The sequence below is a fragment of the Merops nubicus genome, unplaced genomic scaffold (genome assembly GCF_000691845.1).
Source record: "Merops nubicus isolate BGI_N331 unplaced genomic scaffold, ASM69184v1 scaffold7388, whole genome shotgun sequence".
Classification (NCBI taxonomy): domain Eukaryota; kingdom Metazoa; phylum Chordata; class Aves; order Coraciiformes; family Meropidae; genus Merops; species Merops nubicus.
In genome coordinates, this window is record NW_008625059.1 from 54,287 (window position 1) to 71,313 (window position 17,027).

Sequence of the window (17,027 nt, forward strand, 5' to 3'; positions counted from 1 at the left end):
GGGCTGCAAAGAGCCACCTCTGTCCTCCCTGCTCCTGCCAGCCCTGAGAAGGACCCTGGCTGCAGATCAGAGCCACTCGACTTCTCCAGCAGAGGAAAGGCAGAGCTCAGCAGAATGCTCTCCGAAGAATTCCTCGACTGCCTCAGGGAGTTATAATCCTCCTTCGCTTCCTTCATGGAGCCTGATGTGTCTTTCAACCCTTTTTTCCCCCCTCTGATGACTTGAAAATCTAGCTTCTCCAATGGTGGGGGAAGGAGAGGTAAGTTAGATGGTGCATGCTGATATTCCAACTCTTTGGAAATAACCAAGTTCTAGATGAGACAGCAGCTGCTTCTCATGGAAAATACATAAATAAAGCTTCTCCTTTCTGGGCTGGCCAGGTTTTCAGTGACATCTGAGGTCAGTCTGTGACAGCAGGCATGGGCAACAGCTCTCTTTGGGATGATCTGAACAGCACCTGCAGCAGTGCAGGCAACAGTTGCTACCTGGACAACAGCATGAGGTTCAACTTAACCTTCCAAGAGCAGGCAGCTGATTTCTACGTCATCCTTCCAGTGATTTATTCTGTGATCTGTGCCGTTGGGCTCACAGGCAACACTGCTGTCATCTACGTGATCCTCAAGGCTCCCAAGATGAAGACAGTGACAAACATGTTCATCCTGAACCTTGCTATCGCCGACGACTTGTTCACACTTGTCTTGCCCATTAATATTGCTGAACATCTCCTCCACTACTGGCCCTTTGGAGAAGTCCTCTGCAAGGTCATCTTGTCCATAGACCACTACAACATCTTCTCCAGCATTTATTTCCTCACAGTGATGAGCATAGACAGGTATCTGGTGGTACTGGCCACAGTCAGGTCCAAGAGGATGCCACACCGCACATACCGAGCGGCCAGGATTGTCAGCTTCTGCATCTGGATCCTGGTCACCATCATAGTTCTCCCTTTCATCATCTTTGCCAACGTCTACGTAGACGACCTGGAGATCAAGAGCTGTGGTCTCAACTTCCCCAAGCCTGAGAGGTTTTGGTTCAAAGCCAGCAGGATCTACACCCTCATCCTCGGCTTCGCCATCCCGGTGTCCACCATCTGCATCCTCTACACCATGATGCTCTACAAGCTGAGGAACATGCACTTGAACTCTAATGCTAAAGCCCTGGACAAAGCCAAGAAGAAAGTCACTATTATGGTCTTCATAGTCCTGGCTGTGTGTCTCTTCTGTTGGACCCCCTTCCACTTGGCCACCATTGTGGCTTTGACCACGGACTTGCCCCAGACCTCCATGGTCATTGGGATATCCTACTTCATCACCAGCCTAAGCTATGCCAATTCCTGCTTGAATCCTTTCCTCTATGCTTTCCTGGATGACAGTTTTAGGAAAAGCTTCCGGAAGATGCTGGAGTGCAGAACTTCTTGAACAGTGGGGTTGGGGCTCACAGATCCCAACCATGGCTTTGTGGGAGCAACTTCACCAACCGAAGAGGTGGCTGATGGAGACACAATGGTCTTTTGGCGTTTACCTGTATTGTATTTGTCTGTTTCCTGTTGTTATTCACATGGTTTGTCTTGCTTACCTCCAACTTTTGCCCTTTCCACCCCTCTCTGCATCTCCCAACTCCTCACGGTTCAATTTCTCTCTTCCTAGTTTTAATTACACACTTGGAAGGATTAAGGACAGAAAACTTCCTTCTCAGAGCTGTACTTCTGCTACATCGTGGTCCTTTGTTGCCATCTACTGTACAGCACAGGCAAGCTGGAGACCAGCTTTCAGATTCATGTAACCCTCAGTTCTCATGGCTGGTGTCTGGAGGGTGGTTTCGTGGAGCAGAGCTAAGGAGCACTTCCAATGAAATACCAAAAAAATGGGCAGAGGATGCAAAATGAGTATTTAGAAGAGAAAATGAACCATTCCCATGTATGGGCATATGTGTTATGGCTCTGGTTTTGATTTTGAGGGATGTCTATTTTCCACCCCCAACCCCAAATTCCCGCTTTCCTGAGCTGTTAACACAAGTCACCTTTAAGCCAAAAGCAAGATTTAGAGTCTTAAAACCAAGAGTTAAGCAACACACCCTACAAATTCCATAGCAGCCGTGGGAATTGATGTTAGAAACTCTTTTTAACTAATTGTTCTTGTTCAGTGTCAAATAGATATTTCAGAGTGATTCATGAAATAAACCTCGTGGGGAAAAAAAAGAGACTGGTCCTTCTTTCACCAGAGAAAACTTATGCTCCTTGTCTCATGTCTTTGTTAAAAATATATATATATATATTGCCTTTTACCTACTGCAAAATAAAATATTGTGGATTTATAACAAAATTAAGATGCTTTGTAAGCCACAAAAATACCTTAACAAGCATGGAAGATAAAGTTCCTTCTTTAACAGACAAATGGTAAAAATACTTCAACAGAACCAAGACTGGAGAGGAAAAATCTGGAGATCAGAAGCACCACATTGAAAGCTTCAAAAACTCCCAAAACCATGTTGAAGCCCCATCCTCCTTCTCCCAGCAAGGGAACCTCTCCCTCACTGGTAGGCTGAAAAACCTTTGGGATTTTCCAGCCATGGAGTCTCACCTCCACCATCCACCTCCAGAGCTGAGCAGAGCTTCTCACCATGCCCAGCCCTTACCAGGGATCTACCACAGCCAGGACCACTCAAGTGCCACAGCTCTGTGACTTTGACTGTGTATTAATCACCAAAGCACCTTATTAAATGGAAGGAAACATTTTTTGGCCAAACAATGCCAAAAACTAACTCCTTCCATCCTTTCCAAAGGCCAAACTGACACCAGCCCTTGTCCTGGAGGGTGATGCCAGCTGAGTACAGCAATAAACTGTCTTGGAGGGCTGCAGGAATTGAGAGGTCTTGAAAAAAATCATTCTCAGACCCTTTAGCTCTAGAAGGTCTGCTCATAATATTTTCTTCTCCAGCTTTCCACAGATCCACAGGCACCAAACTGGGCTCCTAACCATCCAAACTGCAGCAGAAAAGAGCAATGCAGGCAAACCAAAAGGAAACAAGGCTGCAGACAGAACTAGAGACCAGCTGCACTGCACGTACCAGAGCCCACGCAGGGGACAACCTGCCTACAGCAGTCATCCAAGGTCTAGTCCAGAAAACAGGGCTGGAGACAAGGCTGCAACGTGAGTCCAAGGTCCATCTGGGAGGCAGGGCTAGAAAGAGGCATCCTTCCAACAGAGCAAGGTTGGAAGCTGCAGAGCTCAGCCTAAATGGGCTCCTGGAGCAATGGGTGAGGGTGTGGGTGGAGATTTCAGGTGGACAAGGGTGTGGGTGGAGACCTCAGGTGGACAAAGATGTGGGTGGAGACCCCAAGTGAAACCACTCAGGGCAATTCAGCCTTATCAGTGCCCTGAGAGCCCCAACACCAAAACAACCACCAGACCACAGCAGTGGGTCCTGAATTCCAGACTCTTAAACCTTCAGGCTCAGTACCCACAAGGTTCCCAGAGTTTCATGGTTCATCTCTTATTTCTCATGAGCTGCACCTTGTAACTGTCAGCAAACACAAAGATTTTTCAAAACTGGGTCCTGACCCTGTGTGTGTTGGGGTGTGGGGTGATGCTGAGCAGGAGTCACAAGAGGAGGAGCAGAGAGGCACCTGGAGAAGAGGTCAGCTCCATCTAGAAGGTGTTGATGGCTCTCAAGAGGTTATCAAATGGTTCAAAGAATTTGGGGAAGAGAGGGAAGACGACAGATGGAGGAGAGGGGACCATATGGAAGGCAAGCTAGGTGCTGGTGGTCTTGACCAACCTTCATGGGGAAGGAGGCAGGGGCCAGCAGCAGATGAGGGGGTGCAGAGGGGTTGTGTGGCCCCTTGGAGCAGCCCAGGCCAGGCCAGGGCACCCACTGCCTTAGCACCGTTGCCATCTGCTGGCAATAGACTCCTTGCGTGAAAAAAAAATCTCTCTGAGAGCAGAAAAGTGGCTCAAATGATGTCACCTCATGCACAAACTGTCCAGCCAGCTGCAGCTCCACTGCTCATTGGTGTTCGGCCTGGAGGAAAGAAAACAAATAGGTGGAAAGGACCTTTTGAGTGTTAGTCACCCACTTTCAGAGCTGACAGTGATTTGCTGGAGCTTTTCCCCTTTTGCATGTCACAATTGTCACAGAACCAGTAACTGAGGCTGGAGACACCTCTGGAGGTTACACAGTCCAAGCCCCCTGCTCAAGCAGGGTCACCCACACCAGGTTGCCCAGGACCACATCCACTCAGGTTTGAATGTCCCCAAGGATGGAGATGGCCACAATTCCTTTGGGCAAAATGTTCCAGGACTTGGCCACTCTCACAGGAAACATTTCTTTCCCATGTTTAAGTGGAACTTCTCACATTTCAGTTTGTTCCTCCTGTCCTGCCCCTGGACACTGCTGAGATGAGTCTGGCTCCTTCTTCTCCATCAGGGGTTTACAGACACAGCTCAGATGCCCCCAAACCCCTTCTCCTCGAGGATGAGCAGCCCCAGCCCTCAGCATCTCCTCCCAGAGCAGCATCCTGCCCGTGTCTGTGCTTTGGTCTGCATGAAACCCTTAAGATGGGAGCGTTGGCTCCTTGGGGAGTGCAAGGCTCCAGCCAAGCTGGGGCTGCTGTGCTGCAGATCTCCCCAGCCCACATTAGCTGCATAGAATAGAATCATGGAATTGTTTTGGTTGGAAAAGACCCTTGAGATCACAGAGTCCAACCCTTCCCCCAGCACTGCCAGGTCCCCACTGCCCCGTGTCCCTCCCCCCACATCTCCACGGCTTGGAAACCCCTCCAGGGGTGGGGACTCCACCACTGCCCTGGGCAGCCTGGCACAGCCCTGGGCAACCCTCCAGGGCAAGAAATTGTTCCTCAGGGACAACTGAAACCTCCCCTGGGGCAACCTGAGGCTGTTGCCATCTTGTCCCTTGGGAGCAGAGCCCGACCCCCCCCTGGCTCCAGGCTCCTGTCAGGAGCTGTGCAGAGCCAGAAGGTCTCCCCTGAGCCTCCTTTGCTCCAGGCTCAGCACCCCCAGCTCCCTCAGCTGCTCCTCCCCACACTTGGGCTCTAGACCCTTCCCCAGCTTCATTGCCCTACTTTGGACACACTCCAGCATCTCAGTGTCCTTTGGACCTAGTGAGGGGCACAAAACTGAACACAATATCTTGAAGACTGGAAGCAGGGAAAGAAATCCCCTTAAAACTTCACCTAATAAATCCCTTTCTAAACCAAACATCCCTTCCAGTTTTGCAGGGCCACAGGAGGCTGAGTCAGGGACTCACATCCTCCCTCCCATCCTACCCCCTTCCCAGCCAGCCCTGCGTCGAGCCAGGAAGCCAGTTTAGCCCCAAACCTGGGGAAATTTCTTCCTAGGAAAGCCCAGGATGTCCTAATGAGTGCAAAGGTTGCAGGTAACCTTGCAGCTCCCTGGTTACAGCATTTTTCCACCCCAAAAGCAGGAATTGGGGTTCACACAGGGCTCCTAATCCCACCCCAGGCTTTCAAGGCAGGTGTCTGAGATAAGAGGCAGGGATTGGAAGTGACTGTTGCTTTTTAAGCCTTCATAGCAAGCACTAATGGCTGTTCAATCAATTGTCCTCCTCTGAGCCATGCTCTGCTCCCTGCCAAGCCACAATCCCCTGGTACTTACAGGCTCACATCACCTCCTGCTGCTGGTCACGACTTCAGGTGAGAAAAGAACCAACACCCCCTGGAGAGATGAAGGCTCAGCTCTCAGAAGCATCTTTTCATGGGAAAAAGAAAAAAAGAAGAGTTTAAAAATGGATGAGCAAAACCTTGGAACACAGAGGTGAAGCAGAAGGGTCTCTAGAGGATGGTGTTAAAAGCAATCCAAAGGAGAGGATTTGTCCCTTTTCTGCCCAGCCTGAGTTGTCTGGAGCACTTACCAGGTTGCCTGCAGGGTGCTGGGAGCTCCTGGGTGGCATCTCGATTAGGGATGATGGGTGCTAATGTGCCACTGATTGTCTCCCCAAGTGGCCCTCCAGCTTCACTGCTAGGTCTGGGAGAAATGAGCCCAGTCTGGTGCCTTCAGAGGGTCTCAGCACCTCAAGGGTTGATATTCCTACCTGCTGCTGAGGAGAAGGGGACTCTCCAGGCTGGGGTCCCCTTCACAGTGAGTCAGGAGGTCATCTGAGGACCCTCCCTGGGCGATGGGGACACAGCACTGGCAGAAACCCCCAGGACACATTGTGTTGGGTCTTACCCCCTCCACACTGCACCACTGAGCCACTTTTGGGGTGATAAACCCTTGATGTAGGGCAGCTCTGAGGCCTCCAGAGGAGCTCCACACTTGATATCATCATGGAGTAACAGGACACCGGGCACCTTCCAAAACAAAGAACCTTTCCAAAAAAAAAAAAACCCCTTCTTGGAAAGCCACAGGGCTGCATTTCAATTCCCCCACCTCCCTTTTGCTGGAAGGGAGGAAGAGGAGTTCATTTAAAGGCAAGTACCAAGAGGCAGTAAATATTGCCAAGAGTTTGGCGTTTGTGTTTGGTAAGGGAAGATGCAGAGGGAAAGATCAAAGCTGTCTGAACAGCTTTTAATTAGGAACCTCAATTGCTCTATTTTCCCTCAAAAAAAAGAGCACAATTATCTAAGAAGGCTCTTGGAGTAGAACTAGACAGGAGCCTACAGCTTTAAGGGCTGTTCAGTGGCTCTTTTCCTCTTTTTTTTTTTTAAAAAAAAAGGTAATATTTGATGTTTAGATAAAAACCAGGCACTCCCAGAAGTACCTGCAGCCAAGTCTGGTGCTCGCTGGGTAAGCAGAGAGAGGCTGGAAAGTCTTCCCTGGGAGGAGCTGAGAAGCTCAGGCTGCACCAAAGGCTGATGGTGGCTCTGCTGAAGCATCCCACCACCACGTCCCCTCGCTGGGCAGGGGGGGAGGCTCTGGGAGGTGCCACCAGCAGCCCACCTGGAAAGGGGCAGTTTCTGAGGGAGGGAAAATAAACTAGAGTTTGGAAGCAAGACCTTTGACAGTGAGCAACTGTCCCCACCTTCAGTTTTCCTGAGATGGAGTTGCTTTTTCTGTCTTTCACCAGGATTTCTCTATGTCTCCATCATCTCCCCTTAATCCACAGCTCCCCCTGCACGGCTCATGCCTGGAGAAAAAGCCACCTTGGGAGTTTCTAAAGTCCAAACCATCCACTGCACACAACTCCATAAGGCAGCTGAATAAGGAGAGCAGAGAAATAGGATTCAGTTTCATAAACTTAACCCTCAAATGAGATCAGAGGCCGGTAATTAATAAAGTCAGATTTCAACACAAGGCAAAACCTCCCTTGAGACCCAGCCTGCTGCTGCCTGCTAGTGATGGAAATGCTGGGGCTGTAATCTCATTTCTGGTGGTTGTGCAATGCAGACAGCTGGCTCCTTCCAGCCAGGGGTCACTCGGCTCAGCTCCTTCCTTCCAAGCTGCCCAAAAGCTGAGGCTGAGACCCATCATTTCATGGTGGACAGAGCCAAGCAGCTCCTCACACACCACCCTGGCGGGCAGCCCTGGGGCAGAAGGGCTCCGTGGCCTCCCCCAGCCATGTTCAGGAGAAGACAAGAGGCACTTTTCCCCTTTTTTCAGCACGTTCAAGCTCAGCCTCAGATGCCAAAGCAAACTGCAAGGAGAGGAGCCTTGGTTGGCTTCCCATACCCACCTCCCAGCAGCTGCAGGGATGCAGGAGAAATGCCAGCACCAGAGGCTGGGCTCAGATTTGGCTCTTTTACACTTAATCCCTGGAGTCTAGTGATGATCTGCAGGAATTTTCTCTGTGGTCAAGCAAAGCACGAGCAACACAAGGCTGAGAGGAAGGAAAGTCCAAAGTATGTGGGCGGGTGACCTGTGCCCAAGGAGAAGTTGCTTTTAATGCCTAACGCTGAGCAAACATTAAAGAGCCAAATCACAACACGGGCTTGGTTTCACACAGGGGAAATCAAGCTGGAAAGCCATTAATCTGGGTTTCATATTGACTACGTAGCTTGTGGGGTTTTTTTCTTCCCAGTCAGGGAATGAATCAGCAAGGCAGGAGCTTTTTGGAGCTCTCACTGCACATGGCAGAGTGAAAACACACCAAGAAATCAGTTTATAGAATGCACAGAGCCAAGCTGAAGTTTTCCCTGGTCTCCTCTCTGTGGCCAAGAGAAAGGTGATCTGATGCAACCCAAAACCAGACTGTGGGAAGATGTTAATTCTGTCAAGGGTTTTCCTTGGGAAAAAAAAATCAGTTTTTCAAGTTTCCTGCTTGGTTTCTTGCAGATTCATCCTTCTCCATGCTGAAAAGCTGCTGTTTGGCAAGGCTGGTGCTGCTCAGCTCTTGGCTCCAGCCCATCCCCACCTGGCTGCAGGCCTGGAGGGGAGGGAAGTGGTGGGGGCTCTCCCTGACCACGGCAGGCAGGGCTCCATCCACACAAGAGCTACATCCCCTCTCACCAATAGCACATATTGGATGAAAAACACCTTTTGCTGCACGAGTGGGCTGGTTGTCTAGGTTATGAGACCTCCCAGTGGGTTCTGCAGGTAGGATTTCCCACCCAGCACCTCCATACTGCAAAAGGCACAAGGATTTGAGAGCAAAGCAGGAGCAAGAGGTAAGAACCTGTGTAACACCATGCTATGTGGAGTCACAATGATCCCAAGTGATCATTAATCAGGAAGATCCCAAGTGATGCCACTTGCCAGCACGGAGCAGTGGGGTTGGCTCCCTGAGGCCCTTCCAGCAGTTTAACCATGGGGAAGACCAAATTTCCAAGAATCTGAACCTAGAATCATAGAATCATTTTGGTTGGAAGGGGCTTTCAAGACCATGGAGTCCAACCCTTCCCCCAGCACTGCCAGGTCCCCACTGCCCCGTGTCCCTCACCCCACATCTCCACGGCTTGGAAACCCCTCCAGGGGTGGGGACTCCACCACTGCCCTGGGCAGCCTGGCACAGCCCTGGGCAACCCTCCAGGGCAAGAAATTGTTCCTCAGGGACAACCTCAACCTCCCCTGGGGCAACTTGAGACCGTTTCCTCTTGTCCTGTCCCTTGTTCCTTGGGAGAAGGGACCAATCCCAACCTTGCTACCACATGAGGGATGTTCTGCAGGGGGGTGAAGGTGATTTCAGCCAGTGTTGGGTATTATTGTGCACTTTCTACCCCAGGGAGTGTTTAGCAAGGTTTTGGGCTGCTGAAGCAGAAACCTTGTGTGTAGTGGGAGAGGCAGGAGGTGAGGAAAGGGTTGTTTGTGTCCTCCAGCACTGCAGAGAGCCAGCATCACTCCTTCACTGCAGGCAGCTGGGATTGCACTGCATTAAAGGAGAGAGAGAGAGAGAGAGAGAGAGAGCATGCTCAGTTTACATGGTTGATTAGCATCGTCGTTGCCAAGATACATCACCCTGTTGCTCTATCTATTGATTATTTCATCCTGTCGTGCAATTTATCCAGGCTTCAGAGCACTAAAGGGAGGAACAAAGGGAGTCTGGGAGCCGTGGGGCTCTTTGACCTGAAGTGCACCCACCCCAACAGCAGTGACTTTGCTTGGCAAAACCCCCCAAGTCCTTTCAAAAAGAGTTACACCTTCAGCACAGTTTTTATCAAGTGTTTTGAGCAATGGTAGCCCCAATCTAAATGGGCAAGAGGGCAGGTACAGGTGGCCACTGTGGGCCACTCAAAATAGATGTGTCCTTCAGCCGTGGCAAGGAGGGACCACAGGTCCTGTAACATCACATCTCCATCCCCCAAAAAAAGCCCTGTGCCAAACACAGGCTGGCATCACAGAGTGTGTGCTCTGCTTTCTTACAGACCATCTCTGTTCCTCCTGAGCATGTTCCTCATGTCCCACCATGACTCTTGGGTTATGGGCTGATGCTGAAAGCTCAGGCCCACCTTCCATTTCCTCTCCCTTCTTCCATCCTCTCCACCTCAAAAGCCTTTTTCACCTCCAAGCTGAGACAGTTTTCCCTCCTACAACCCTTTATCCCTCCCAGCTGAGCTTCGTGGGTCTCCTCAGCACAAAATAAGCCAGGGGAGCAGGAGCTGATCCATCAGACAGCCCCGGGCAGGACTTGGGAGGTGAAGATCAGAGCCGTGACTCACCAGCTTCTTCTGCAAAGTCACAGCAACGAAGCTCTGTCACCAGAGAGGTTCACATGGAAACACGGCGTGAGGCCATGAATGCACAAGCAGGGCTCCAGCTCAGGATCCATCCCGAGGAGGTTCTCCCTGCTGAAGGAAGGAGAAATGGCTCATGCATAAATACCCACAAAAATAGCTGAGGGAAAGCACAGGGAAATGAGCTGGGGAAGCAAACTGGGGGGGGTTTCTGGCGGCGTTGGCTCTGCTGCCAGTCAGAGTCCCTTTTCTGAGCAGGCAGCAAAGGCTGGACCAGCACCAGTTGCTCCTGGAGGTCCCTCTCATTCACACGAGGAGGCTGTAGCTGCAGAGAGCACCCACCTGCCCCACAAAGCATTGCAGGGGGAGAGGCATCCTGCTCAGCAGCGTGCCCAGGAAGAGATCAGGGCCCAGTCACGGCTCTCTGAGGAGTTAATAAACCTTTGAGGGGGAGGGATTGAAAGAAAAATAATTATTTATAGCCTAGCTCCTTGTGGAAGCACCTTGGAAAAATAGACGTGGCAATGACTTGGCATCAGGTGGTGTCTTGTGCTTGCAGAGTGATGGGCACCATGTGGGGCAAATGCAGCTTCTGTCCTTCTGCAGTTGGGGTTTCTTCCACCTGCTAAAATAATCTCAGTGCTGGGGGCCAGGCTCAGGGGGGTGGAGGAGTTTGGAGGGGGTGAAAGGCTCCCAGGGGCAGTGGGCATGAGGAGGGTGATTTCATTCAAATCCCCAAACCAACCCACCAGCCTCAGGCTGACCTGTAGCTGGGTAAAGGACAACTCAGCACCTCCCCAGGGGAGTTCTTCCCATGGCTTTAAAACCATCCAGACTTTAGGGAACGTGTAAATTCAGTACCTTATTTCTGCTTTCAAAATTTGTGAGTCATGTTGGAGGGAGGGGAAAAGTTGTTGGCTGAGCAGCCTGGGCAGGGCAAAGCATCCTTCCAAAGCCAGAGATCTGCCCTGATGTGCCAGTGCCACGGAGCAGCTTGGGGTAGAGCCCAGCCCCCCCAGCTCACCCACTCCTCAGCCTTCCCAGCAGTTGTCTCCAGCCAGCAGCAGCAGGGAGGACGCTGAGCACTTTAATAAATCCCATAATAGTGAATAAAACACTGTGGTTTATGGCTTTGCTCTAAGAACTCACCCCTGGGTACTTGTAATTAACTGAACTAGAAAAGAAATAAAGATTTCAATTCTTTGGCCACCAATTTTCTTTTTTTTTTCTTAAAAAAAAAAAGGCAAACAAATCACCACTGCTGATAAAACCCCCTCTGCTGGTATTTACCTACCTGGGCAGGAATATTGATCTCTGTGCAGAGAGAAGGCACCTTCCTTACTGCACATCTCCCTGCCTAATCCATCTTTCCTGGCTACAGAATAGTGCCCTGGCTTTATTTCCAGAGCAGCTCTGCCATTCATTGCTCTCCACCATCGTGCCCAACCCCATAACTCCTGGGAGGTGTGGGGAGAGCTTCAGTCCTGCCTCAGACTTCACCTCCAGCACGGTGCCTGTGGCATGACCCAGAGCAGCCAGGGAGGCTGGCAGGGGGCAGGCAGCTCCTCCTCATCTCCAAGCCACCTATTTTAGAGCATCTTCACATCTTCTCTTTCCAGGTTGCCTGTAGACAAAGCTCCCACTGACCTTAATAAAAAGAGATTGGATGCTCCTGTGTTATTGTATGCGCCCAGCAGTGGGTTTAGCTGCAAAAATAACCCCACGTGGATGGATCTTGGCAGTGCTGGGGTGGAAACAACACTTGAGCCATGCAGCTAAGCCCTTCAGACTCCACATCACTCCGAGGAGAGGGGGTTTTATTTGCCTTTATTGAAGCATACAAGCAGCCACCTAGGAAATAGTCATTTACACTCATAAAGTCACACCACCACCACCTCAGAGGGAACTCCAGCCAGCCCCCCACGAGCCTTGAACTCCATAGGCACAGTACAATAAAGCTTTTTGCTTTCAAGGGTTTTTTTTTTGTTGTTCTTCTTAGAACAAACTCCACTGAGCGTTGAACAGAAAACACATTCACTGCAAGGGCCACGGAATTACCCAAAAGCTGAGTAAACACACATTTATTGAATGCTTGATTATGTGAGATCGTTGCAGCATAGTCATTATAACAAAATCCTTATAAAAAAAAATGCCAAACACTGGTTGGGATGTTTTTGGACGTAAATCTACTTAAAAAACCCAACCAAGAACTACAAAGGGAGGGTGGCTGTTCCTTAGCCAACCTAAGGAATGCTTTCCTGCTCCCTAATGCCATGAAAAGCCTGGTTCCCAGCTTCATGCCCAACTCTACCTGGCAGCTGTTGGGCTAAGACTCCAGGTTGCTCACCAAGGTAGCCACGAAGACCAGAGCCCACCAAACTCATTTCTTCAAGGGCATGGATGCAGCTCACCAGCAGCACAGCTCTTGGGGAGTTCTTCTTTGCATGCTTGGGGGTTGTGAGAGATTTCCTGGTGAGTGCCTGGGGACAAACACCCACCACAAAGTGCTTCAAGTGCCCAGATTTCCTCCTCCCCCCCCCCTTCATTGTTCAGGGGAAGTGCTAATTGCAAAGTTTGCTCTGGTATCCCTCCAGATTCCCAATCAAATGCTAATCAGCATGGAAACCTTCCCAGCGTGAGTAGTTTACAAGGGATCTGGGTCCTATACACGGGACACTGGAGCTGCATTGATATTTTCAGCCCAACCATAGGGGAAACACTCTACATAGAAATATAACATTGGATTCTTTTATACAGCCTATATAAAGAACATGACAGCTTTAAAATATTGGCAAATCAATACGTTAAAAATACAGAATCTCATCGACCAGTGCACAAGAAATATATTCACATGAAATCTGTACAGTCCAAATGATGCTGCCAGTTCTTGAGTTGGAGCTGACCTCCCATCTCCAAATGGAGATCATTGCTCTGCTTCCCCATCAGCACCAGATTTCCCCAGGCTGTTGTGCTAGGAGGGGAACACCAGTCTGCTGTCCCCACCAGCACAGAGGGCACTCCGTGGTCCAACTCTTCAAGAACATTTTCCTTAGCCAACAAAATGACAGAACATCTCATTTTTCCACAAAGCTCTGGACTACTGGGAGAGGAAAATCAACCTGTGGTTGGCAGGTGGGGTGGTACCTCAGCAGCATTTCCCAAGTGGATCGTGAATCCCATTTCATTTGGAAAAACAACCAACCAACCAACCACGAAATCCCCACCTTTTATATGGTTTTTGTCCCACTGTGGAGCAGGTGGGACTGTTTCAGGCTGCCCCTCCCAGCAGAAAGGTCCACGTCTTCTGGAGGAGCTGTCATTCTGGGTTTGCCAAAATGGCTTTTCCCAATATTTCGAGGCCATGTCATTCCTCCCTCCTCTCACTGAGGAAATCCCCAAGGCATGCTTGGCAAAACGAAACCCCAGGACCTGGCTGTGCCTCTGGCACTGGGGAGTTGTGGACGCACAGACACATTCTGTCCATTATTACAACAGAAATACAGTTAAAACCCAAAAGGAATAGCAGCATGTAGAGAAGGATTTGTGTTCATTCCATCCCTCTGTTCCTCCTCCTTTTCTGAGCTACATTCACCAGCTTTGCCAGTCCCTCCTCACGGCCCTGCTCTCCTCTCAAGGCGCAGGGTTTTTCTGCAGACCCCATCTGCAGGAGCTGGTTTGTCCTCCCCAGGCTCCCAGTTTGAATTCCCCTTTCCACCAGCTCCCTCCTTTCTCTCCCCGCATCCTCCCTTTCACGATGACTCATCCTGGAGATGATCTTGGGTTTTCAGCTGACTGCCCGCTTTGGCTCGAGCAAAAGTCTCATTTCAGAGCGATGCCATGGGAATAAAACCCACACCCGAGCTCCTGGTGAGCCACGTGAGCTGGTAGTGACCTCACCAGCTCAGGGAGGAAGAAAAAGAAGTGCAACAGTTTGCATTTGGTCTGTCTCCCAGCAGCAAAAAGCCTAATTTGCAGGAGCAATGCTTGGTTTCAACCCTTCATCCCTGAATTCTCAGTGGTGTCACAAGCCACCAGGGTTTCAGGAGTCCAAGGGCTGGTTTCAAACACATTCCTTAGTGCAGGATGCACTGGAATGAAAAATGCATCGAATGGGCTCACTTCTTCTGCACGCTCCTGCAGTATCCAGTATTCCCAACCCCCAAAATGGTTTCCTTGGTTTCTCACCTCTCAGTTTTGAGGTCCTGCTAAAGAGCCGTTATCTGAGTCAGCTCTGACGTGGGGGTGGTCGGACTCTGCTGGGTGACAGCCACCATGGGGATTTCCATGCCTAGTCAGGCCGGATTGTTAGTCCCCTCTGAGTTCTTGCAGGCATAGGCCACGTCCTTGGCGATGCTGCACATCCTGTTGGACATCTGGAGCTCGGTCCTGAAGGCGGTGGGGAAGCAGAACTTCTTGAAGCACGCCTTGAAGTTCTCGTCTAAGAAGGCGTAGAGCACAGGGTTGAGGCTGCTGTTGGCGTAGCCCAGCGCCGTGCAGAAGCAGGAGATGGCCAGCTCGAGCTCGCTTTCTGCCTTGGCACCCAAGCACTGGACCAGCACAAAAATCTGGATGGGAGTCCAGCAAATGATGAAGACCGCCACCACCACCAAGACCATCCGGGTGATGCGCCTCAGGTTTCGGTCCTTCTCCTTGGAGCCTGAGAGGACACGGACATTCTTGAGTCGTCTGATCATGAGACTGTAGCAGATGGTGATGATCAACACGGGGATCATGAAGGAGAAGAGAAAGACACAGATGCCAAACACCGGATCCCAGTAATCCACGGGCGAAGGGAGTTTAATGAGACAATCAATTTCTGCAAGCGAACAGATAAAAAGCAAAGGAAGATCAGCAAGTGCATGCCAAGAAGAAAAGCATCTGCACGTTCAGGTTAGTTTAGGCGTGTTCAAACTGGAAAAGCAGAAGCAAAGGCAGGAAGGAAAGAATTAAGACAGCTTTACAGCAGAGAGCTCACCACACCGATGAACCCAGTAACCTTCTCCAAAGGCTCCCCAAGCCCATGGGTTCTCCTGACTACCCCCACCCACTGGGTGCACGATTTACTGACCGTTGTTTTCATTCTCTGCAGATCCCATCACCATCGCCGGGATGCCAAAGACAGAAGCCAGGGCCCAGATGCAGACGTTGACCACTTTGGCCTTGTGGGGCGTGCGGATGTCCAGGGCTTTGATAGGGTGGCAGATGGCGATGTAACGGTCCACGCTCATCATCGTCAGGGTGAAGGTGCTCGTGAACATGTTGTAGTAGTCTATAGAGATGGCAATCTTGCACAGAACGTTGCCAAAGGGCCAGAAGCCCAGGAACGTGTCTGTACCCTGGAAGGGTAAGGTCATCAGACACAAGGTATCAGCCAGAGCCAGGTTAAAGATGTAAATGTTGGTTGCTGTCTTCATCTTGGTGAATCTGAAACAAAGGAATGAGCAATGGTTAGAGCTCCACCTGACTAGGAAGGTAAGATCATAGAATCATAGAATGATTCTAAGATCATCTAAGATGCTGAAGTGTACTGAAGAGGCCATTCCACCACTCTAGGAAGGAGGTGCTGTATGTCATGCTACAAGAGATTGACCACCACCCTTTCCTATCTACCTCCCATGGGCTTATCAACACACAGCTCAACCCAGCTCCTGCAACGGTAGGAATGGTGCCCCCACAATCCACTTCATGGGCAGGAGAAACTTATTCCCTTAGCCTGCAAGTGAGGACCATGAAAGCTGTCAACTCAGACTGTGATTACTGAAGAATTACTTCAGTAAGGCTGATGTAGGATCCCATCATGTATGGCTTCATTGTTATAAATATTGGTGAGAGGTTTACCTGGCAAGCCCATCTGAAAGGCATCACACGGTCCAGGGGTAAGCTGATGAGCTATTTCATTATGGGCCAATAGCCAAAGGCTGTGGCTAATGTGAGCTATCAAACCAGAATGGGCAAGATGACCATGGCCAGTGGCAGCTTAAAAACTGGTGAGGAATGAGGTTCGTACTAGAAGTCAACCTATCACAATGGCTCCTTTTAAAGAAAGGGACAGTTTGGGGATAAAGTAATGAATCAACTCTATTTCAAAGGGGTTTTGTCACATCTATATTACTTCCATTGCACGAACTGACTGCCCCAAACGAAGACTCACCTTGCTCTGATGGCAATCATCTCCTTTTTGCTTGGGAAATGATGCAAAGAAAGATGTGACCTACACGAGGCTACCTGCAGGAATGGAAGCTCAGCAGTGACTCTGACTGAACCTAACATTTCAGCTCCAGGACATTCCTCTCACAGGCAAAATAAGAGGTCAAATAGAAATCATTTTAAAACCACAGCTCATCTACCAGTTACTATACTAAGGGCCTTCACAGAAACGTTGCCAGAAATGGCAGGCAATGATGTGTGCTATTAACTGAGGGCAAGTTCATATGAGGGTAACACAAACCCATGAACTGCTGGGCTATTTTCAGTTTGATGTGTGTCGGGGTCTGATTTGACCTACAAAGCTCTTTTTGTCCACTTGATTCACAACAGCACACCCACAACTGCACTCCCCTCCCCAGTGCTCTGAGCTGCAGCTCTTGATGGATTATTTGAATGCTTGGGGGAACGTTATCACCACCACGTTGTCAACATGAGGCACGTGGTGACATAACCAAGTTTGCAGGAATAACAGCCAGAGGATCCACAATCCAGCCTGTAAAGTCTATTTTATTACCCCTCCTAAAGCTCTAAATTGTGCCTACAAGTCACAATTGTGCTCACAATTCCAAGCCAGATGTCTGAAAGTGGCTTCAGAAAGGAAGAACAAACAACCCTACGTTTGACCTTGAAAGACAGGTGAAAAAAAAACCCACAAAACAGAAATCACAGCAGCCAAGCAAGACAAGGAGCTTTTCAAAAGCCAGCCCAGATCAGCTAAACTTGCATGATCAAAAGC

The 17,027-nt window shown here is 50.0% G+C and overlaps 2 protein-coding genes across 2 annotated transcripts; one reads left to right on the forward strand and one right to left on the reverse strand.

Annotated features, from left to right (window-relative positions):
- Positions 1–419: 419 nt before the first annotated feature.
- NPBWR2 (neuropeptides B/W receptor 2) lies at positions 420–1,418 on the forward strand. Its single transcript, XM_008945546.1, has one exon. The coding sequence runs from the start codon at positions 420–422 to the stop codon at positions 1,416–1,418; it is 999 nt and encodes a 332-aa protein (XP_008943794.1).
- A 12,958-nt stretch (positions 1,419–14,376) lies between these two features.
- Positions 14,377–15,525, reverse strand: OPRL1 (opiate receptor-like 1). The gene is made up of 2 exons (XM_008945545.1): positions 15,153–15,525; positions 14,377–14,900 (listed from the first exon to the last, which is right to left on the reverse strand). The coding sequence occupies exons 1-2, from the start codon at positions 15,496–15,498 to the stop codon at positions 14,377–14,379; spliced, it is 870 nt and encodes a 289-aa protein (XP_008943793.1). The 5' UTR covers positions 15,499–15,525.
- Positions 15,526–17,027: the final 1,502 nt, after the last annotated feature.